General features: G+C 40.6%; 1 protein-coding gene across 4 annotated transcripts in view; it reads right to left on the bottom strand.

The window, feature by feature from the left end:
• LOC137655816 (tubulin polyglutamylase TTLL5-like) overlaps positions 1 to 23,528 on the bottom strand; it is a 179,235-nt gene that overhangs the window by 50,072 nt on the left and 105,635 nt on the right. For 3 of the 4 annotated variants that reach the window (XM_068389983.1, XM_068389982.1, XM_068389984.1), the window contains exons 2-8: positions 18,500 to 19,941; positions 17,258 to 17,408; positions 15,436 to 15,596; positions 14,194 to 14,407; positions 11,368 to 11,621; positions 8,598 to 8,797; positions 7,837 to 8,054 (exon numbers count right to left, since the gene is read on the bottom strand). In XM_068389983.1, the coding sequence (XP_068246084.1) occupies positions 7,837 to 8,054; positions 8,598 to 8,797; positions 11,368 to 11,621; positions 14,194 to 14,407; positions 15,436 to 15,596; positions 17,258 to 17,408; positions 18,500 to 19,419 (2,118 nt within the window). In that variant the 5' untranslated portion in view covers positions 19,420 to 19,941. The remainder of the gene's footprint in view (positions 1 to 7,836; positions 8,055 to 8,597; positions 8,798 to 11,367; positions 11,622 to 14,193; positions 14,408 to 15,435; positions 15,597 to 17,257; positions 17,409 to 18,499; positions 19,942 to 23,528) is intronic. The other variant, XM_068389985.1, reaches the window with a different exon arrangement.

The following is a 23,528-nucleotide window of genomic DNA, read 5'->3' as shown; positions in this document are numbered from 1 at the left end:
CTCTCGCGGGCCAGAGCGGAGCCAACCAACGTCAGCCGTGTCCCTTTGCGAGAGGCGAACTTCTGAAGTACGCTGTTGACAATCTTGAACGGCGGGAAGGCATACAGGTCGAGATGGGACCAATCCAGCAGAAAAGCATCCACGTGAACTGCTGCTGGGTCTGGAATCGGAGAACAATACAACGGGAGCCTCTAGGTTATCGAGGTAGCGAACAGATCTATGGTTGGCTGACCCCACAGGGCCCAAAGTCTGCTGCAAACATTCTTGTGAAGGGTCCACTCTGTGGGGATGACCTGACCCTTCCGGCTAAGGCGATCTGCCATGACATTCATATCGCCCTGAATGAACCTCGTTACCAGCGTGAGCTTTCGATCTTTTAACCAGATGAGGAGGTCCCTTGCGATCTAGAACAACTTCCACGAATGAGTCCCTCCCTGCTTGGAGATGTAAGCCAAGGCTGTGGTGTTGTCAGAGTCCACCTCCACCACCTTGTTAAGCTGGAGGGACTTGAAGTTTATCAAGGCCAGATGAACCGCCAACAGCTCCTTGCAATAGATGTGAAGTGTCCTTAGCTCCTGATTCCATGTTCCCGAGCATTCCTGTCCGTCCAAAGTCGCACCCCAGCCCGTGTCTGATGCGTCAGAGAAGAGACGGCGGTCGGGTTTCTGAACAGCCAAAGGTAGACTTCCTTGAGAAGAAAGCTGTTCTTTCACCACGTGAGAGTAGACCTCCTCTCTTCGGAAACAGGAACTGAGATCGTCTCTAGCGTCATGTCCTTTATCCAGTGAGCCGCTAGATGATACTGAAGGGGGCGGAGGTGGCGTCTCCCTAACTCGATGAACAGGGCCAGCGATGAAAGTGTCCCTGTTAGACTCATCCACTACCTGACTGAGCATCGGTTCCTTCTCAGCATGCTCTGGATGCAATCTAGGGCTTAGTAGATCCTTGGGGCCGACGGAAAAGCCCGAAAAGCTCGACTCTGAAGATCCATACCCAGGTAGACAATGGTCTGGGATGGGACGAGCTGGGACTCCTCAAAATTGACCAGGAGGCCCAGTTCCTTGGTCAGATCCATAGTCCATCTGAGAATCTCCAGACAGCGACGACTTGTGGGAGCTCTTAAAAGCTAGTCGTCTGACGGAGCCGGACACAAGATCATGGTACTGCTGCACAGTCTGTGAACTGTCAACCATGGGGAAGCGAGGAAGTACCGCGACAACCCGAAGCTGTCTAGACTGTCTGGGTCGTACAGACAACTCCTTATCGGGTTGCTGAGGTTGCCGCACTGCGTCACAACAAGTCACTTCTGCTGGTTGTTGAACGTCTTCCCAGTGACACACTGACTCCGTAAACAAAAAATCCTCTAACAAGGACTAAGCTTGGACTGCATGTCTTGCAACAAAGCTCAAGGTCTATGGGAGCAGGTGTGGTAACAGACGGGGTTAGCGACTGAAGTGGAACCATTACCCTCCCTGGAAGCATGTTAAGCTTAAATAAAAGTCCATAGGAGGCTAAGCAGCTAAAGGCTCCTCTCCAAATGACAGAGTCCTCAAGGGAATATCAGAAGGAGGGTGAATAGCACTTTCTCATCTACAGGAACCATATCCGAGAAAAGCTAAGTTCTCTCAGTGAGGGTTTCACTGGTGCAAAAGCAGCAGACTAGAAGGCAACGTTATGAAACTGCTTGACAGTCTAGTGAGTTGGCAACAACCAAAGATGTGTGACTGAGGAGCATGCGGTAAGGTATGCAGAGCATGCTGTATGCAGAGCATGCTGTATGTAGAGCATGCTGTAAGGTAAGCAGAGCATGTTGCATGGCGTGCGGCTTATGCTGCATGGGATGAGGCTCATGCTGCATGGGATGAGGCTCATGCTGCATGGTATGAGGCTCATGCTGCATGGGATGAGGCTCATGCTGCGTTGAGGAGGATGCCGCATAGTATGAGGCTCCTGCCTCATGGGTTGAGGCGGTTGCCGCATAGCATGAGGCTCCTGCCTCATGGTTTGAGGAGGATGCCGCATAGCATGAGGCTCCTCATAGCATGAGACTCCTGCCTCATGGGTTGAGGAGGATGCCGCATAGCATGAGGCTCCTGCCTCATGGGTTGAGGAGGATGCCGCATAGCATGAGGCTGCCTCATGGGTAGAGGAGGTTGCCGCATAGCATGAGGCTCCTGCCTCATGGGTTGAGGAGGATGCCCCATAGCATGAGGCTCCTGCCTCATGGTTTGAGGAGGATGCCGCATAGCATGAGGCTCCTGTGAGGTTCCTGCCTCAAGAGTTGCGTCTGCCTCAAGGGTTGAGGAGGTAGTTGCGCAGAGAGAGGCTCATGCTGTGAAGAATGCGGTTGCTGCATGCGTTGAGGCGGCTGCCTCATAGCATGAGGTTCCTGCCTCAAGAGTTGCGTCTGCCTCAAGGGTTGAGGAGGTGGCTGCGCAGAGAGAGGCTCTTGCCTCAAGAGTTGAGGCTCTTGCCTCAAGAGTTGAGGTTCTTGCCTCAAGAGTTGAGGTTCTTGCCTCAAGAGTTGAGGCTCTTGCCTCAAGAGTTGAGGCTCTTGCCTCAAGAGTTGAGGTTCTTGCCTCAAGAGTTGAGGTTCTTGCCTCAAGAGTTGAGGTTCTTACCTCAAGAGTTGAGGTTCTTGCCTCAAGAGTTGAGGCTCTTGCCTCAAGAGTTGAGGTTCTTGCCTCAAGAGTTGAGGTTCTTGCCTCAAGAGTTGAGGCTCTTGCCTCAAGAGTTGAGGCGGTTGCCGCATAGCATGAGGCTCCTGCCTCAAGGAAAGTGGAGGTTGCTGCATAGCGCTGGTACCTGGCAACTCCCAATGCGGCAGCTCACGCATGGAGGCAGGAGGAGCCTCAACATCTTACGTCTGGCAGGGTGGACTGCGCAGAGGTGGAGGAGCGCTCGCAGGAGGAGGTGTGCTAACCTTCTCTGCCTGAAACTCCTGCATCAACACCGCAAGCTGAGACTGCATTGTCTGCAGCATAGACCACTAGAGTTTAAGAAAGACAACAACAAACGGAGCTACTGTCCGTTGAGACTGAGGGTCTAAAACAGCTGGTGCGGCAACAGACGGAGTTACTGCCTGTTGCGATACCACCTTGCCTCTCTGGGAGGTGTGCAGTTGTCGTACTGCAGCAAGTCCGAACTGACCCAGTGCTAATGGCACCACCTAGGAGTTGGACTTGCGCGGAAGGGACCGACTTGCACTTAAAAGCTGCAAGATTTGGTCCATGGTTTCTGCGAGAAACCTCTTCCGCAGACGAGGAATAAAAGGGCTCTCTCGTCTTTGTGTGGGTGGGGTGATCACGTCGGCAACGTGTGTAGATACACCCGAAACCACGGAGGGAAACGTCTGTTCGTCGATCAAGGCCTGATGAACCCATAAGTCCTTCGACATTACTTCTCCCCTGGGCTTGGGAGCTTGTAAGAGGTCCCAGACTAGGCGAACAACTGGCACGAACAGACGAACCCTCGAACGCAACACTGTAACACTTTGCGCTTATCACTTTATCACTTTTGATTTTCTGTTTGCACTTATTTCACTGAACTCGAAACTTTAAGTGGTTTGTACCTGAAACACGCAATTCTATCCTTCATTAAAAGTTAGTAATTGCGAAAACAGTATTACAATGTAACAGAAAAACATAATGAAAGATAAATAATTCAGTGGCTGGAAAAGAGACTAAACACTAGATCAAATAAACTACGTTTAAAATCTCTCACCGCATAAAGACTGAGAACAAGAATAAAACTCTAGAAACGTTTACCTTCTTCCCCTAAAGAGACTAGGGAGAAGAGCAAAAACGATAACAACGTTACCCGCTTGAACGAAACGTTTATCCTCCTCTCTCTCCCTCCGTCTCTATCTCTCTCTCTCTCTCTCTTGACTTAGAACCTGAGAGATGAGCCCAATTATATATATCGTTAAAACATATTATTGTTAAAGGAAAAAAACTGAAAGATTTCCCAAATAAAAAGTTCCTTTATTAGAATTAAAACCATTTAAGCTAAGAAAGAATGAACAAAACGCTAGAATCGGTTTACTCTTACTGCAACGTGACACCGTGAATACTCTCTCTCTATCGTAACGATAGAGCGCAAGTTGAACGTTCTGAACGTCAACAACTGCAGAGACAAAACAAAACGTTAGTTCAACTTTGAAAACAGTACGAGACTATCAAAGAAATTCTTTCAAAAACATTAAAATAGCATAATATGTTAACAGGTAAAAACGAAATGACGGGCTCAATGTTAATTAACTTCGGTTCCAAGAAAAGACCGCCTACTATTAGGAAAGGTCGAATATAAACAAATATAAAAATTAATTTTAATAAGTTTATAATAAAAGGAAGTTAATCGAAGAGGCCTATAAAAGGCGGAGAGATATAAAATAAATCTATAACTTTTGTTAAGCAAAATTAAGAAAGAGAGTCTATACTCTCTTCGACACCAACACTTCCGTCTAAGGGAAGGGTCGGCCATTTAAAAGTGAAAGAGAGTTCATACTCTCTTCGTCACCAATATTAAATCAAATTAATTCCAAAAGCTAGCTAAGCTAATGATAAAACTTCCTGAATAGCGAAAGCTAAACTCTAGAGCAAATACATCACCAAATCGTGAGCAATAACTCCAGAATCAACAGCGTATCCATGTAGGTCTAGCCGGAGGCACGACAGAGGAAAAATTGAGGTGGTGTTGACAAGAAGTACTGGAGTACCTGACCACAGATGGCGCTGTGGTGTTCACCCCCACCTGTATAGCGATCGCTGGCGTATCCCGACCGTAGATTTCTGTCGGCAACAGAGTTGACAGCTACATGATTATCGGGTAAGATTAATATTAAAAAATATGCCCCCAACAACACCCCATGAAGAGGAAGAAATAGAAACTTTTTATGATGTAGAGATATCGATGAAAAACATAAGACTAAGTTTACATTTGTTTTGGGTGATTTCAATGCTAAAGATTGTCGAGAGAAGTGGGGGAACCAGCAGTAGATAAATTTGGAGTTGGCACAAGGAATAAGAGAGGAGATATTTTTGTAGAATTTTCTGTAAAAAATAACCTCAAAATCACGAGCACCAATTTTTAGAAAAAGAAACATAGAAAATGGACATGGAGAAGCCCAAATTTAGTTTAGTTAAACAGTGATAAACAAGTTAAAGTCAAGCAACCATGGAATGGTGAGAAGCAAAATTTGTTGAGCTCTAAGGAGAGAGAAAATGAAAGAAAATAAACACTTCTGTGATAAGAAAAATATCTGATGATTTTATTTTAGCGATACAAAATAGGTACTCCCAGCTACATGATGAAATAGAAGCAAGTCAAGAAAAAATCTATATCTATACTGTATACCAAGACACTTCCCCCAATTTTGGGGGATAGCCAACATCAAACAAATGAAAAAAAGGGGACCTTTCCTCTCTAGGCTCCTCCCAGCCTGACGAGGGACTCAACCGAGTTCGGCCAGTACTGCTAGGGTGCCACAGCCCACCCTCCCCCGTTATTTAACACAGAAGAAGAAATGAAGAGTAATTTAACAAAATTTGTATTAGAATCAGCACAGGAGATAGGTGGAAAAGTTCCTAGACAAGATCAAGGAAAACTATCAGAAAAGACCAAAAACCTAATAAGAGAAAAGATTGGAAATGAGGGTGAAATCCAAGAGAGAAGAAATAGAACTAACAGAATTATCCAAATAAATAAAAAAATTAAAACTCAAGAAATTCGTAAGCACAATCAGGCCAAAACTGAAGAAACACCAAAAGAAAGGAAGAAGCATCAAATGGATGAAAAGAAGTCTTGGAACTGGGCACCAATAGATGGTTGCTATAAGGATGGAAGTGGAAATATAAACAATTGAGATGTGGTGATAATAATTGCTAAGGATTTCTATACAATGCTATGCAATAGCGGTACAAGAAATAACTTTGCCAAAAGAAATAATGAAACACTTGGGCCGGTACCAAACGTTACAGTGGAAGCGAAGAAAACATTAAAACGTATGAATAGGGGTAAAGCACACACATAAAACCTGAAAAATTACCGCCCAATATGTTTACTTTGTGTGATATATAAAATATTTACACAGATCATATTAGGGCAAATAAAAATCAGCTAGACTTTAATCACGTAAGAGAACAGGGAGGCTTTAAAAGTGGATATTCAACACCTGACCATATCCTTGTTAGAAAATTCAACAGCGTATGACAAACCATTATGTAGGGCATTTATAGAATATGCGAAAAGTTTTCCTTCTGTCAAAACTTTAGCATAATGCAAGCACTTCAAGGACAAGAAATATAAAATATTTACACAGATCATATTAGGGCAAATAAAAAATCAGCTAGACTTTAATCACCTAAGAGAACTGGCAGGCTTTAAAAGTGGATATTCAACACCTGACCATATCCTTGTTAGAAAATTCAACAGCGTATGACAAACCATCATGTAGGGCATTTATAGAATATGCGAAAAGTTTTCATTCTGTCAAAACTTTAGCCTAATGCAGCTCTTCAAGGACAAAGAATAGATTATTCTTATGTTTAGAACACTTTAAGATATCTATAAATGAAATGCTAAAACTACATAAAGATAAGTGAGAAAATCCCAATTGAGAAAGGAGTTAAGTAGACCCCATCTCTCCTAAATTATTCACAGCGTGCCTAGAAGTAGTTTCAAAGAATTTATATTGGGAAACTGTAAGAGTTAATAATAATGAGGAATACCTTAACAACATAAGATTTACAAAACATGATATATGATTTGAATAGAGAAAGCAGAAATGTAAGACTGAAAATGAATATGAGTAAAACTAAGATAACGTTCAATGAAAAGGCAGAGACAACAAATAAGGGTCGAGGTTACAGTGAGCTACAGGGGATGCAGTCGCCTCCCCATCGCCGGCAGGGTAACTACCCGTCGGCTTTTTACACCTCGTTGAACCTTTCAACAGCCGTATTCCAGCTTTGCTGTTATCCATTCATAGTAGAAAAATTATTGTTGGTATTCGCATAGGAACAAGTAAGAACTATTTATGAAAAAGCTAAAAGTCAACAATATGATATAATGGAATGTCAATTCATGAAATTGGTTTATAAAAATATGACGATAGAAAATAAATAGGAAGAAAGAAAGTTACGTAATTATATAATTACAACATGCCACACCAACGTACGTATAACCATCCACTGTGAATTGTGATCACTCATCCAGATAACTCAAGATACATAAACACAATCTGTCTCCAACTCCTCTTCTAATTGATAACACCATCTCCAGATAACACAATCATTCTTGTATGCATATCAATATTATGCTAGAAGTAACAAGAAAAATGCATTGCAGTGTCCAAAAGCTTTATGATCAAGTCAACACATACCACCACTAATCAAAAATGACTTTGCTACTAAAGTAAAGCTGTGAAAACATTATGATGACATACTGAGTGGAAAATTACCCTAAAAGTAAACTCAACAGGGAAAATAACATAATATACTTTAATTTAAAGAATGACATTTTTGGGCCTAACTTTTTTCAATTTAACTACTTGTACTGATATGCAATTGCAATAGGTTTGTTCACTGTATGCACACTTTACAATTTTCCAACCATCTAATGTGAGTTTCAAATATCCTTTATTAATTATTTTGATTAATCATCAAATTAAGCGTAACTTACACACCTGTAAAAGTCCCAAAAACATGTAACGAAATCTTGTTGATAATGAAGAGCCTCAAATAAATTCATCCATGAATAATTAATACAATGAAGAGCATTGGGTGGAAAAATGGCTAACAAAAATAGAACAAATAAATATAACAAAATCAAACTTACCAAGTACGGCAACTTGCGGAAAAATGAAGGTCTTGAAGACGCTTTAGCTGTGTATGGGTTGGCCACTTGGGTACCAACCAGAGAAAACAAATCAGCCAGCATTGCTGACTTAATCTTCAAATCTAAAGGCTGGTCAATGTTAAGGGACGGCGAAAGGTTTACTTCTAGTACCCAAGGCTTCAGCTGATTGTCCACCAGTATATCAAAACCATATAACTCTTCAAGACCAATGGATAAGGAAAAGTTAATACATTATGTAGAATGTAACCTAAAGGCTTTATAAAAAATTCAAATATAATTCAATTATTAACCCTTTTACCCTCAATGGACGTACTGGTACGTTTCACAAAACTCATCCCTTTACCCACCATGGACGTACTGGTACGTCCTTGCAAAAAACTGCTATTTACATTTTTTTGGGCATATTTTTTATAACTTTATGAGACACTTCAGGCATTTTCCAAAAGAATGAGACCAACCTGACCTCTCTATGATGAAAATTAAGGCTGTTAGAGCAATTTAAAAAATATATATTGCAAAATGTGCTTGGAAAAAAAAAATGCCTGGGGGTTAAGGGTTGGAAAGTTCCATATAGCCTGGGGGTAAAAGGGTTAAACAACAAAAAATATTGCAATTACAAACAAGAAAGTATTCTTCAGTAGGAGTAACCATATCAAAAAATCTAAGTTGGGTGTTTTTTATGGATTTTACTCTATTGATTTTATCCTTTATCGGCATTAGTAACTGCAGCAAAAACTAACCAAAACAATTTCTGTGATGAGGCACAAACATGTTTGTTGCTGTGTTCATCTGGTAAGATGCAGCCAGCAACGACTTTATGATGACATCTTCGATAGAACGCATCATGGCACCGGTGTCAATGCCCTGGCTTTTAAGGTGTCGAAGGAAAGCACTCAGAGACCACTTGTTCCCTTGGTCATCAACTTCCGGGTCTTCATTTCTGTTAAATGATTGATAACATACAAATACATAACAATTTTCTCCCATTAAAATTCTAATGCCAAAACAAATAAAATTGAAACCCTTTTTAAAGTATAAAAGAAAGTGTTTCAACATCTTTTACAAAATAAATCACTGATAGGAACAAAATCAAGAATTAATAACAAATATCTACAACAATACAGATAATAGTACAGAATATCATCATAAACATTTGTCAGGAATTTCCCTTTACCAAGCTAGATATGAAAGGAGATCTCTCAATTCTCTTCAATCAGGTACTGTGTCTTTAAGAACACCCATCACCTCAATTATTCATCTGTCCTGTATTCCTATACATTCCTATAGGTACAAATACAAGTCTTTACTCTTTTTACTGACGAAATATTTCTAGTTATCAGTAATTTAGTAATCTGCCTCCATTTCATCTATGCCGCTGCCCCTCTTTTTCTTACTGTTCTCTCAATTCATGTGTCATAGACCAGTGTTGCCAATATAACAGAAATTTTCTACCCATTATAAAACCAGCATATTTATCACAACAGAAGTTCTCAACACTTCTGCTTTTACCAATTGGTCTTGTTATTCATACTGGCCCATCTAAAAACTCTAATCATATGTATTTTGTAATCTACAGCACCTCTTGGGAGACTGATTTTTGTAATCTACAGCACCTCTTGGGAGACTGATTTTTGTAATCTACAGCACCTCTTGGGAGACTGATTTTTGTAATCTACAGCACCTCTTGGGAGACTGATTTTTGTAATCTACAGCACCTCTTGGGAGACTGATTTTTGTAATCTACAGCACCTCTTGGGAGACTGATTTTTGTAATCTACAGCACCTCTTGGGAGACTATCTGTTCTATTCAGTTCACAGTAGTGTTTCCACTTGGCCCCCACACCTTAGCCACAAAAACATGACCAATTTCCCATTTACTTTTTCCCTTGCTTCCTTCTAATCACCATTTGCTATATAAAGGAGATGATGATTTTTAATATTCTCTTATTTAAACTCAAACACCTTTTTAGAATTTCTACCACCACTTAATAAGATTCTACTATCAACACTAGGTCATCTGCATTCATCAGTTCCCAAAAGGCAACTTCTAGCACTACTTTCTAGCTCAGTATATCAAATTCCTTTAATACCCCTCCAACTGCTTTCACTCTATATCTAATGTTATGAGAGAGTAACATCACTAACAATTATTTTTTCTGGTTACTCTTCCTTTCTTAATACCATTTTGATTAAATGGCTTGTTATTATGTTCAATTCTTTCTCAATATCTACAAATAAGTACATTCCCGTAATCGCCTAATTATGAACACAGTTTCTGTTGTTGGTCTCTGACATCAAGCTAAACTGGCAATTATTAATACGCTGTACTGTAAAGTACTTTATTTACAATTTTTCTCAGCCATTCCTCTAACACCTTTCCTAATATTAGCACAAATGCTGAACCAATGTAATAATTAGTTTATTTTTGTATCAATATAAATACTAAACCGACACAAGAAGTTTGAAATTTTAAAGCATGGTCAGTACACGACATAACCTTGCATAAATCACCCTCTTTCGCTTCATATAACATTTCTAAGGTTTTCACTGCATTTCAGCTACTGGCAGAGATTCCATGATAGTGGAATACTGAAAATGACAAATAGCAGTTAATCTTATTTAGTTAGGTACATATATACATACATATACCAAGGCACTTCCCCCAATTTTGGGGGGTAGCCAACATCAACAATGAAACAAAACAAAAAGGGGGCCTCTACTCTCTACGTTCCTCCAGCCTGACAAGGGAATCAACCGAGTTCAGCTGGTACTGCTAGGGCGCCACAGCCCAACCTCCCACATTATCCACCACAGATGAAGCTTCATAATGCTGAATCCCCTACTGCTGCTACCTCCGCGGTCATCTAAGGCATCGGAGGCAGCAGCAGGGCCTACCAGAACTGCGTCAGAATCGCTCGCCATTCATTCCTATTTCTAGCACGCTCTCTTGCCTCTCTCACATCCATCCTCCTATCACCCAGAGCTTTCTTCACTCCATATCAGTTTGGTATTCTTTACATATATTCCTGGACATTTAATACTCCCGAGTCCATGTCTACTGATGTTTCTGTTTCCTCGGCTGCTCTCATAGTATGAGGAGCTGGGACTTGGATTGCGTTTTCTTATTAATGTAATTACAATTTTATTACCAATTTATGTTTTCCCAAATACTTTTCATATTCTATTACAGTAGATAACAGTATATATGATGCAACATGTAGGCTACCATACTCAAAAAATAATCGCGTCTTTGAATTATCTGTAAATTATTTCTTTTTAGGCGGAATATAGTAAAAGAAAAAAAAAATAATAATAATAATCAAATTATTTATCAGAATCTCTAAATGTTTGTAAAAAGTGAAAATATAATTAACTAATCAATCTATCTATCAAAGAACCTAAATGCAATACAGTACCATAGATTACGTTCTCTAACTGATAAAATGGAAATATGATACTGCAGTATACACAAAGTCATCAATGACAGAAAACACAGTTTGAGATACATACTGTACATAGTTCGAATGAAACTTGTTAACGGAGTAGTTAGTGAGATGAATACAAGGGTTCCAAAGATTCTTCCCGTGCTGGTACTTGACTGTAGCCAAGCGAACCAAGCCTTCCTCATATAAATACACAACCAAGGGGTCCAACGAGGTCACGGCCACATACAGTCGCAGGTCGCACTTGTAGCCGTCGACCAAAAGTGGTGTATCGATGTACCTGCAGACCAAGGAAGTCTCGTCAGCTGGCACCTGGTCAACCTGCAGAAGATATTTTACCCATTAGAAGTTAAAATCGAGCAAAATAAGCAGAAGATATTAGTGACGTTGTTTTGCTAGTAACTAACGGCTATCTATTAAAAGCTTTGTGAAACGACATGACTTTGAAACTGTCAAAACCTGATTAGGAAGCCAGCACTTCATAACTATAGAACAGTACTGTACCTCCATAAAGGTTATTCATCTTAGAAGGCTGAGAAGACAACAATAACACAAAATTTTAATAAACATTGAATCAGTTGTTGCTAAATGCACCTTTAAATAAAATTTCTGAAAATTATAAATACATACATACATATACCAAGGCACTTCCCCCAATTTTGGGGGGTAGCCGACATCAAAAAAGAAACAAAAACAAAAAGGGGACCTCTACTCTCTACGTTCCTCCCAGCCTAACAAGGGACTCAACCGAGTTCAGCTGGTACTGCTAGGGTGTCACAGCATTATAAATAAATCTATTAAAATATACGACAAAGAAAATTACAATTTCACATAAAATATTAAATACAATAATATATAGTGATACGGTTATGTTAAGTGATGGTAAATGATGATTAAAAATATGACAAATTTTGAAGTAATTTGTATTTTTCCTACTTATATAAACCTGTCTCTTACATAGAAAATAACAATGAAGCTTGAGTACACAGCCATTAAAATTTTGTGACGAGGTGTGAACAATAAGCCAGTAGCAGGGAAATAACCTCCCACTCGCTTGCTCACTGACAAACCACTTTGATTACTTTCTATGGGGTTGGTGATAGTGGCAAGTATGAGTAAAAAACGCAGGTTAGCATAGTTAGGAAAAATACAAATTACTTCCAAATTCATTATTTGTTCCAGTACATATACAAACCCTCGTCCTTTAAATAGAGACTCATCCTCGAGAGGGAGGAAGTCTCTGTACCAACTGGCTGGAAACTTATCTGGGAAGCCGAAACTCATGCCTATGATGCTGACAAAGTTAAGGACCCTTACACCTCGTATACCAGTGGTTTAGTAATACTAGCGGGTCATGAGCCCTTGCAACATAGGATAATGAGCAGAATTTGTTTTGTAACGGGTCTGAATGATTCATGTGGTACTCATTTACAGATGGGTTTGCCTGGTTACGTGACACTATAAGAAGTGTGAGGACAACTCTTCTATAACACGCCATATAACAGCTACACGCCGAGTTGGGCTTATCTGCCGACAATTCGGATCTAGCCAACAGGCTTTTTGATACTGTACCCCAAGAGAGGGGAAGGTGAAAAGAAAAGAAAAAGCCAGTCATTCTTACTTTCACCTCAAGCTTACACATAACCTTTGTCCTCAATCTGCTGCTAATGGTCCTGTGAGGGGAGCTAAGGACACCAACATTTTTTCAAACTCTTGATACATCAGCCAATATCTTAGCTCCACCCACATCTGGCATTATGAGAAGAGTAACATCAATAGCTGAATCAGTCTTTTTTGTATGGTACCTTCTGCTTTCAAAATACCTATCTAATTATACGAATATCTTTATAATTTCTAAAATATCTTATTACCCTTTCTCTTTCTTGGTACAGTACTTTTTCTATATTTGCCTATTAATAATAGCTGTTTCTGTTGATCTCCTTGGAATGAAGCCAACCTAACAAGATGCCTTTTTGACAATGTTTCTTGAAGCTTCCACCAAAATCTTCAACATTTTCTTGACATGCTCCCGCAGTCTCATTCCTCTTTATCTTCCACATTTTGGTGCAACCAGTTTCCCATTGTATAACACTACTACAAGGCTCTCTTCCAACTCTTATGGTTTCATCTAATCACTGGCTTCTGATATCCTGGCAAGCTCATGCGACTATGAATCATTTTGTCCATCAAGACACATTTTTAATAGGGATCTTAACCCTTTAACCCCCAAAGGACGTACTGGTACGTTTCACAAAACTCATCCCTTTACCCCCATGGACGTACTGGTACGTTCTTGCAAAAAACTGCTATTTAGATTTTTTTTGGCACATTTTTGATAATTTTTTGAGAAACTTCAGGCATTTTCCAAGAGAATGAGACCAACCTGACCTCTCTATGACGAAAATTAAGGCTGTTAGAGCAATTTAAAAAAAATATACTGCAAAATGTGTTTGAAAAAAATTAACCCCTGGGGGTTAAGGGTTGGAAATTTCCAAATAGCCGGGGGGGTAAAAGGGTTAAGTACAGTACAGCATCAGTGCATATATAGTTATGAAAGAGAGTCTAAATAAAACAAATTTCAATGGACAGTTGGTATGATAATACATTGGTTATATCTCTGATAAAGAAGAGAAACATAGGATGTGAGAGACCAAAGGAAATCTTGATGAGAGCAACTCGGTTGTGATAACTGGTCTAAACAGAAAGATATGGTCAAAACAAGGGATGGATGACACAAATTTAATGCTCGAGTGACAAACATCAGCTGACGATATGAAGCTCGGATGTACAAATGCTGGCTGTAATGAAAGTGCTAAGAAAATGTCTTTGAAGAAACAAAACTTCAATTAAATCAAGTTAATTCTAATTAATTTTCATTCTTGTGACTACACACCTGATTAATAAGATAAATCCCTTTTCCTTGAGACGACGCAACTGGCTTCACAATCCAAGTCCCCCTTTCCCTGAGGTGGGTGTCACAAAAATCTCTATATTCAGTTGGCAGTATGAAGCTTGTTGGAATGAAATCGAAGAGCTTTACTCCGAACTGTCTTTGCATTCTCTTTATATTCATATACAATCGGTCTTTTCTTGTTAATTCAGATGACCTGAAAATAGAAAAGAAAACATCAGCAAAGTACATAATTATTATACAGTACCTTAAAAAAAGGTTCTTTTAGATGGTGTAGAAAAACTGACATATCTAACATACAGATGTACTTCTAAAAACTAGTTAAATATTAGGTTCTCAGCTCGACTTTGCAAATCAGGAAAATGAACCATACTTGCATAAACACAATTTTCATGTCAAACCAGAAACAAATATTCTACTACAAACAGACAATAATGAATAGGTAAAATATTTCTTAAACTTGATCATATAACACCATAAGGTACTGAACTTCAATGCCATAGTCAAAGTCATTATTACTAAATTTTGTTTGCAATTATCTAGATCACGTAACACCGTAAGGTACTGAACTTCAATGCCACAGTCAAAGTCATTACTATTAAATCAAGTTTTCAATTATCTAGATCATTACCACTAAATAAAAAAATAAGTGAGCATCATCCTAGCAGAAAAAGTATATCTTGTCAAAAATAATTCAAAAATTACATAAAAATTGAGACAATAATAGTTTGACTTTGACTACAAATCATGGATAAACCAAACACATTAAAAGACACAAAACAAACGTTATCAAAATAAAAATAAAAATTCAAATGTGGAATATGTACATCATACTATATGTTCCTTACTCAATTGCTTAACACTGTAATTCACTGTACTAATTCCATGTCACTGTTAAGATAATTATTATCCAAGCCATTACCAATGTCCTTAATATTGAATTTTGTGTATCAAAGTACAAAATATTACTGCATTACAAAATTTTGAGTCTGTACCCTTTTTTATAGATTGGCTAATAGATGACCATTACAGTTAAGATTTTGTATCTTATAACATATTCCTCATACTCTACTATGTCTATTTCACAATATCCACAGAGTGATAACATGGTATAAAACTTGGCTCTTAATTTTGCTAGTAAAAATCAAATAAGTTTTTGAAAAAGCTTAACCTATATATACCAAGTAAAATAATAAAGTAATGTTTCCATGAAATACTACTTGCCTTGGAAAATGATTCACTTTCTGCCAGTCCTGAAGTTGACGAATTTCATTGGGGTTGAAGTGGGCATTTCCCCAGTACAGATTGAAAAATGAACTGGAAGAGTCCACTTCTGAAAATCCATGAGCCTCTAACAACATTCTGATCAGTTTTGAATCAGCCTGCTTGAAGGGAGGAAAGAAAGAAAAAAACCACTGCAGTACTGTCACTTAAATGAGAGTTTATAACAAAATCAGCATTTGACAGATGCTTAAATAGTTAATATACATAAAGCCCCTGGCATACTGCCACTGAAACATTAGCTTTTTGTTTTTACCAACAACTGGATGATAATATATTATGAATCAAATACTGCAGGCTATATAAAAAAAAACTAAAGAAAATAATAAAATAAAAATGAGAGAGAGAGAGAGAGAGAGAGAGAGAGAGAGAGAGAGAGAGAGAGAGAGAGAGAGAGAGAGAGAGAGAGATTTATTTATGTGCCATCCTTCTGTATATTATTCACTGAGCAACATGGACAATTGTTATTAAGTTCTCTATTACAAATGTAACTAACTAATACTTTGCTTATTCTTAAGAAAAGATATAGCATCTAGAACACTGAATTCATCTTCGGACTAAGAATAAGACGACAAACTGCAATGTATATTATGGACTGTTGAAAAATAAATGACTTTCAGCCGCTGTGACTAAATCCTGATCCAAGTACATGACCTGCTGTTGAACATATGTCTTATGCCATCATATGAAAAACTGACTTGCAAAACTTTATGAAGCAAAACAATTACACAAGCAGTTTTTCACAGACAGGACATCTGGACACCGCGCTTTGTAAATTAATGCTACATAACTACCCACAGTATATACTGAATATTAATGTCTTCAATTAATAGCATCAAAACATATGCAGCTTTGTATCTTTTCTTCAACAACTACATAAGTAACAACCAAATTTCAAATTAATTCTTTTAAAGCACATTTCTAGATTATTTTGTAAGCAGTGTTCCAGCAGCACTTCTAAAATCAATTTAAACTCATTGCGTACAATGCTTTTAGATATCATAAGAGTAGGTTGATTAGATAAATAGCATTTAGATTTAATTGCACAAGTTCTACTGGGAATACAGGTGCAACGATACAGTGTTTTTTTTGGTGAAAGATATACGAAGACCATCATCATCACACCTTTATCTCGATGTAGTCAACTAAAAAAAAGGTGATCCCCAGAGAAGTGAATTGCCTACTATAAGCAACATTACAGGTTTCCTACTTTGCTTATCCTATTTGCACTAATTCTGTTCACTGCTGCACTAATCTATATTTTTTCTATTCTCAAATTTTCCCCCTGCTTCTTTTATTCTCTTCCCTCCAAGCCTTTTCATCTTCTTTAGAATGAATCATGTGAGTCAATCCTATGACAAGTTTAGATATGTGGCTAAATGATCTGGTTAAAATACTTTAGGGTTGTTGTGACCTGATTGGTAACGTCTCTGTCTGCTGATCGCCAGACTGGGGTTCAAGTCCTGCTCAGAGTCATTAGTTGCTTTAGTGTCTACAACCTTACTATCCTTGTGAGCTACAGATGGGGGGTTTGGGGGAACCTATAGGTCTACCTACTGAGTCATCAGCATTCATTGCCTGGCCCTCCCTGGTCCTAGCTTGGATGGAGAGGGGGCTTGGGTGCTAATCATATATCATCAGTCTCTACGGCATTGTCCTGCTTACTAGGGCAATGTCCCTGTCCCTCACCTCTGACATCCATGAGCGGCATTTAAGCCTTGAAAAGGAAAGATAACCTTTAGAGAGGAAAATAGATACTACCTACCTGGGAAAACTTGAAAGTCATTGTGTACTTTGATGCTGTACAGTCTTTTGGTTTTTCTTCCAAGTTAGCATAGTTGAACAACAGGTATCCAGTCTTTCTGCTGCCGGAACCCCACCACATAACATCTCCAACGATTGTCATCACATCCTCACTGAAATAATTGATGTATACATAAAGAAGGCAGAGAATTAGATTGTGAGATAAGGTGAAGGATGATATGGAGAGAAGAGGTTTAGTGGAAGAGGATGTCAGGCAACCGACCCTTTAATGTAGGGATAACGGTGGGGAAGACGATGATAAAGAGCAGTACAATAACATGATGCAATATACATTTACAGTACTCAGTACAACATACTGTATGCATATGATCTAGAACAACTGAAAGAAAGTAATTAACATTATAAAGATGATGAAGTAATAGCTAGCTTTACATTGGTTTGATACATACAGCATGTCAGTTCCAACTTTACATTGCACATCAAGTATTAAATACAAATAAATTCCATGTTACGCCATTTTTCGGAATCTTACATTGCCTTCTATGTCATTTGTAAAATAAAGACTAAGTACAGTAATGTACTTCTCAGGGAAGCATATTATTATAGGTAGGCCTATCTGGTTTTTATAAAATGATTATAAGATATAGGTACTTTATCTGTGTTCAATATGTGTAATAAGAATGATATTAGTTACTTTAAAAGACAAAAACTAACCAACATTGATAATCACCTTTCGTTTTAATCTCTTGGACCAACTAACGACGTAGGGCGGGGTATTGCTGCAATACCGCTTTGAAAGTCGGGACAAATCTTGCAATGATATATTGCTAGCTAACAGTAAAGGGTGGAAAATAATAACTAATGTACTTTACAAGGATATAATGAAAAGAAAGATGAGAAGATAATTTTTCTTTTTATATATCAGCTAATGAATAGCTAATTTTCACTTTAAATTAACAAAGTCAGATAGAAACTTAATTCTCCTATTCAAGTAAAGTGGGATTTCAATCTGATCATTGTTCAAAAAGACAGAGTTTGAAAATATTTGACATATTGTACTTTATCAATACTATAGAGTTGAAAAAAAAAAACAGTAACTGAAAATAACTTTAAAATATCTGTTCACACTCAAATGCAATTGGGGAGCTACAACATAAATGAAGGGCTCTTAAAATTGTCCACAATTTTTCCAATATAAAAAAACTAAAAAGAAAATTGCCATAGGAGACAGAATAACACTTACTTCTTGTTCTTTCCATTGCTGCTTGACTTTCCACTTCTGTTTTCTCTTTTCAAAGATCTTCCTCTTTCCTTCTTATCTTGACTCTTTTGGTCTTTGCTCTTATCTGATATCTTCTCATTGCTGACATTTTCTTTGTCTTCTTTGCCGTTCTTCTCAGTAAGACTTCTGCTCGGGCTCCTTGAGGCTGCCCTTTTCATTCTTCGTGCCCACTCCATGTGAAACCTTCCTGGTTTCTTTTCTTCAGTCTGCAATGGCACTTTTTGTTCTAGGATATTCTCCTTTTTGGAATAGTCCCCTTTCCCACTCTGGGGAAGACTAGGAGGGGTCAACTTTTGACGAGCTGGAAGTTTTGGACGTTCCCCAGAATAACTTCTATTGTGAGCTGGGGGCCCAGTCCTAGTTCTAGGTTTCTTTTCTTTGTTTTGAGTATCTTTTCCATCACACTCCCTCCTCTTCCGCTCCGAGCTCGAACTTACGGGACTTGCACTTTCGCGACGACCACTATCAGCTCTTCTTCTATCTAGAGAGTGGCTACGACTACTATCACTTCTTGGGGGACGATCCGACGATTTATTTCGAAGCGAACCAGCACGTTTACGGTCTAGAGAAGAGGTCCACCTGGAATCGCCCGATCTATTTCCTCGCTCTAGAGCAGAACTGGTGCTGCCATCACTGCTAAATCTAGTACCTGTGCTTGAACTACTACTGCTACTACTGCTGCTAATACTGCTACTCCCACTCATACGACTACTACTCCGGCTGTAGGGTGGGGCACGAGGTACTTCAGGGGGCTTGCCACAAACTTTATGGCCCTGAAGCCTAAATTCGGCATCATCAGAAAACTGAACTTTCTGATCTCCTTTCCGTGCACTCTTCACAGGAGAGTCAGATCGAGAGGAAATTGCAGATAGCTTCTCCATTATAATATTCTACAAAGAAGCACTTTTAACATTTAAATAAAATTATAAAAATAAACTATCTTTGAAAACATACAAAATCACACCTGACTAGAGACTCAAAAGCTATAAACTATAAATAATAAAACACTGAACATGCACTTAGGCTAAGGAATGATCAACTACACAAAGAATTAACTCAAGACAAAATCGAAGCAAATGATCCAAGATAAAATCTCCATCCAGCCACAAAAACAACGAAGAAATAAATCCACTTAGAATCAGAGGCCTCTTTCCTCGTTGCTTGGTCAGGGAACAGGATGCCTTGATTGGATGGGAATGTTTCCGCAAGAGGGATTTCCGGGTAGCGAAGGTAAAAGACGTTGAGGTAAGATGATGAGGGATTGGGCGTTGACTAGGTGGGATGTTCTTTTAAGGAGTTCATCGTCCTTGGCACAATTCCAGTTCCAAGGCGATGTGGGGTCAGCTGATAATAGGCGGCTTTTTCATCGATCATCTAAATCTTAGCATTCCTAAGTGAAGATCCTGCAAAGACAAAGTTCTCTTTTGTAAAATATTACTCATAGCTATGTCAAAACAGATTCAAGAAGCTAGCATAATAAAAATACAGTATTGTAATAAGGTGTCATTAACATTTTTCTCAAAACAGGTAAGAATAAGTCAATAGCAGGATAAAAAATAATCTTTAAATATTGTGCATTAAAGTAAAACATTAAATGGTCAAAATATCAAGACCTGACATCTAGTAGTAAATTAAGAGACTAAACCTTAGAGCTAGTATATATACAGGAGATATTCTATATACAATCAAATCCGATGATCACAAAATGCTTTACGCAGCTGATGCTTCCTTTTCTTAAATGCTCCATACACTGACCATGAAGAAAACACTGCCTCTTTCCCTATCAAATGCTCTTAAGTGCATGCCTCCACTTTTTAGTTAGAAAGAGCAAGTATGCAGCTTTAATTCAATCAAGAGGCATTTTGTTTTCTGACCTAAATGAAATACTTTGCTCATATGAGTGAAATAAAGAAGTACCAACATGACAAATTCGGAGATAATTTGTATTTTTCCTAACCATACAAACCTTAGCTATTTACATTGGGGTTTACCTTTCGTCGTAGCTGAAATTGACGAGCCAATAGATTTTAACGAGGGTTAAGTACCCCCGCGCTAGTTAGCGGGGGTAGGGGAAGGGGTAGCTTGCTACCCCTCCCCCCCACACACCGGTGATTTGCTTCACTTCACTTAGAGGTAGGACTTGACTTGGGGGTCAGGGCTAGCAGGCAAATATGCGTAAACAGCTAAGGTTTGTGTGGTTAGGAAAAATACAAATTATCTCCGAATTTGTCATATGTTCCGTAACCGAAATACAAACCACGCTATTTACATTGGGTGACTTACCCCTTAGGAAGGGTGGAAAGTCCCCAGCCTTACTGACTTTGGCTTTACCCGGGGACTCCGACTCCAAGTGAGCATCACTCGAGAAAGGGAGTCCCTGCACCTCACAAGTTCCTCGCTTCACAAGGAACGTGTGGCCTACATAACTTGTGCGTGGAGGAAAGAGCGTGACTCGTCCTATGAAGTTGACCTTGAGACCTTTAGATAGGAATCCAGGATAGGACGTTCCCAATACCACCTCGTCAGGGTATGGGGGACGCGACAGTATTAAGCTTAATACTAGGAACACAAGGAAGCATGGTTTATCTGCAGAGGTTGAGGTCAGCTATGCAGAGACCAGGATGCTGCTTCCCCAAGAGAGGGGAGGATGAAGAAAGAAGTAAGGGTCAGACATACTCTTTCATTCACGCAGACTAAAACCGGGTAACAACGCCCTCAACCTACAGCTACTTGTCCATAAAGGAGCCTGAGGTTAGACCAGCTGTTGTGCAGCCACCACAGGGCCGATAGAAAAAGTATCGAGGCTCCTGTGGGACACGTCCTGCAGGTAGTGGGCTGTGAAGGTCGTCTGACGCTTCCAGACCCCAGCTTGAAGTACCTGCGTCACAGAGAAGTTTCTCTTGAAGGCCAGGGACGTAGCGATGCCCCTGACGTCGTGTGCCCTAAGGCGATGTGACGGAGGAGGGTCCGGATTCAAGGCGTGATGGATAACCCTTCCAATCCAAGCCGAGATGGTGTTCTTGGTGACCATCCTCTTCGTCCTGCCTGTGCTAACAAACAATGCTTGCACCTGAGGACGAACTGCAGCTGTTCTCTTCAAGTAACACCTCAGACTCCTCACTGGACATAGTAGCAGCTGGTCTGGGTCGCTTGTTACAGAACGGAGACTCGCGACCCTGAAAGAGTCGAACCGTGGGTCCGGCACTCCAGGGTTCTGAGTCTTGGCAACAAACTCAGGGACGAACCTGAACGTTACCTCCCCCCATCCCCTTGAATGGGCGACGTCGTACGAGAGACCATGAAGTTCACAAACTCGCTTGGCAGAGGCCAAAGCGAGCAGGAAAGCCGTCTTCCAAGACAGGTGGCAATCAGAGGCCTGGCGTAATGGTTCGAAGGGAGGTCTCTTAAGAGCCCTGAGGACCCGAACCACGTTCCAAGGAGGAGGTCTCACTTCCGACTGAGGGCAGGTAAGCTCATAGCTACGTATGAGTAAAGAGAGTTCCAGCGAGGAAGAAATGTCCACTCCTTTCAGCCTAAAAGCCAAGCTTAAGGCTGAGTGATAGCCTTTCACCGCTGAGACCGAAAGGCGCATTTCCTCCCGCAAATAGACGAGAAACTCCGCTATTGCTGGAATAGTGGCATCGAGTGGAGAGATACCACTCCCACAACACCAACCACAGAAGACTCTCCACTTCGCCTGGTAGACTCCCTCTGAGGACTTTCGCAGGTGCCGAGACATCCTCTCTGCAACCTGTTGCGAAAAGCCTCTCTCCGTGAGGAGACGCTGGACAGTCTCCAGGCGTGAAGCCGAAGCGATGCTACGGCTCTGTGGAAGATGTTGCAATGTGGTTGTCTGAGTAGCTCGTGTCGTGGGGGAAGTTCTCTCGGGAGCTCCGTCAGGAGCAGCAGAAGGTCCGGGAACCATTCCGCGGGATGCCACAGCGGAGCTATCAGAGTCATCGACAAGTTGACCGATAGTCTGGTCCTGTTGAGCACCCTTCTCATCAGACAGAATGGTGGGAAGGTGTACACGTCGACGTTGTCCCACCGTTGTTGGAAAGCATCTTGCCAGAGTGCCTTGGGGTCCGGGACTGGGGAGCAGTACAGGGGCAGTTTGAAATTCAAAGCTGTCGCGAACAGATCCACGGTTGGGGAACCCCACAAAGTCAGGACTTTGTTGGCTATCTGAGGATCCAAAGACCACTCGGTACTCACTATCTGCGTCGCTCTGCTCACACTGTCGGCGAGCACATTCCTCTTGCCAGGAATGAAGCGAGCTGATAGTGTTATCGAGTGGACTTCGGTCCACCTCAGAATCTCTACTGCAAGATGGGATAGCTGCTGCTAAAAAGTACCTCCCTGTTTGTTGATATAAGCCACTACCGTGGTGTTGTCGCTCATCACCACCACGGAGAGACCCACCAGGGTCCGTTGGAACTGTTGAAGAGCCAGGAAAACGGCCTTCATTTCTAGCAGGTTGATGTGCAGGTACTTTTCTGATTCTGACCAAAGGCCTCAGGTCCTCTGGTTCAGAATGTGCGCCCCCCACCCTTCTTTTGATGCGTCCGAAAACAGTGTCAATTCCGGGCGGAGGACAAGAAGATCCACTCCCTTTCGCAGGTTCTCGTCGACCAGCCACCACCGCAGGTCCGCCTGTTCCGAAGGTCCTATCGGGACCAGGAAGTCCGGGGAATCGGTTCCTTGATTCCACCGGGACTTGAACCGCCACTGCAGGGATCTCATCCTGAGACGGCCGTTTGGAACCAGACGGGCCAGGGAGGACAGGTGACCTAAGAGACGCAACCACGATTGGGCAGGAAGCTCTTCTCGCCTGAGGAAGGGTTCCGCCACCCTCCTCAGCCTTGCTATCCTGTCGTCTGATGGAAAGGCTTTGTGGAGATTGGTGTCTAACAACATGCCTAGATAAACCAGTCATTGGGACAGCTGCAGAGAGGACTTCTCAAGATTTACCACGATCCCCAGACCCTGG

Source organism: Palaemon carinicauda, chromosome 16, assembly GCF_036898095.1.
Source record: "Palaemon carinicauda isolate YSFRI2023 chromosome 16, ASM3689809v2, whole genome shotgun sequence".
Taxonomy (NCBI): domain Eukaryota; kingdom Metazoa; phylum Arthropoda; class Malacostraca; order Decapoda; family Palaemonidae; genus Palaemon; species Palaemon carinicauda.
Note: the sequence above shows the minus strand (reverse complement) of the source record. Positions and strands in the feature narration are given on the sequence as shown.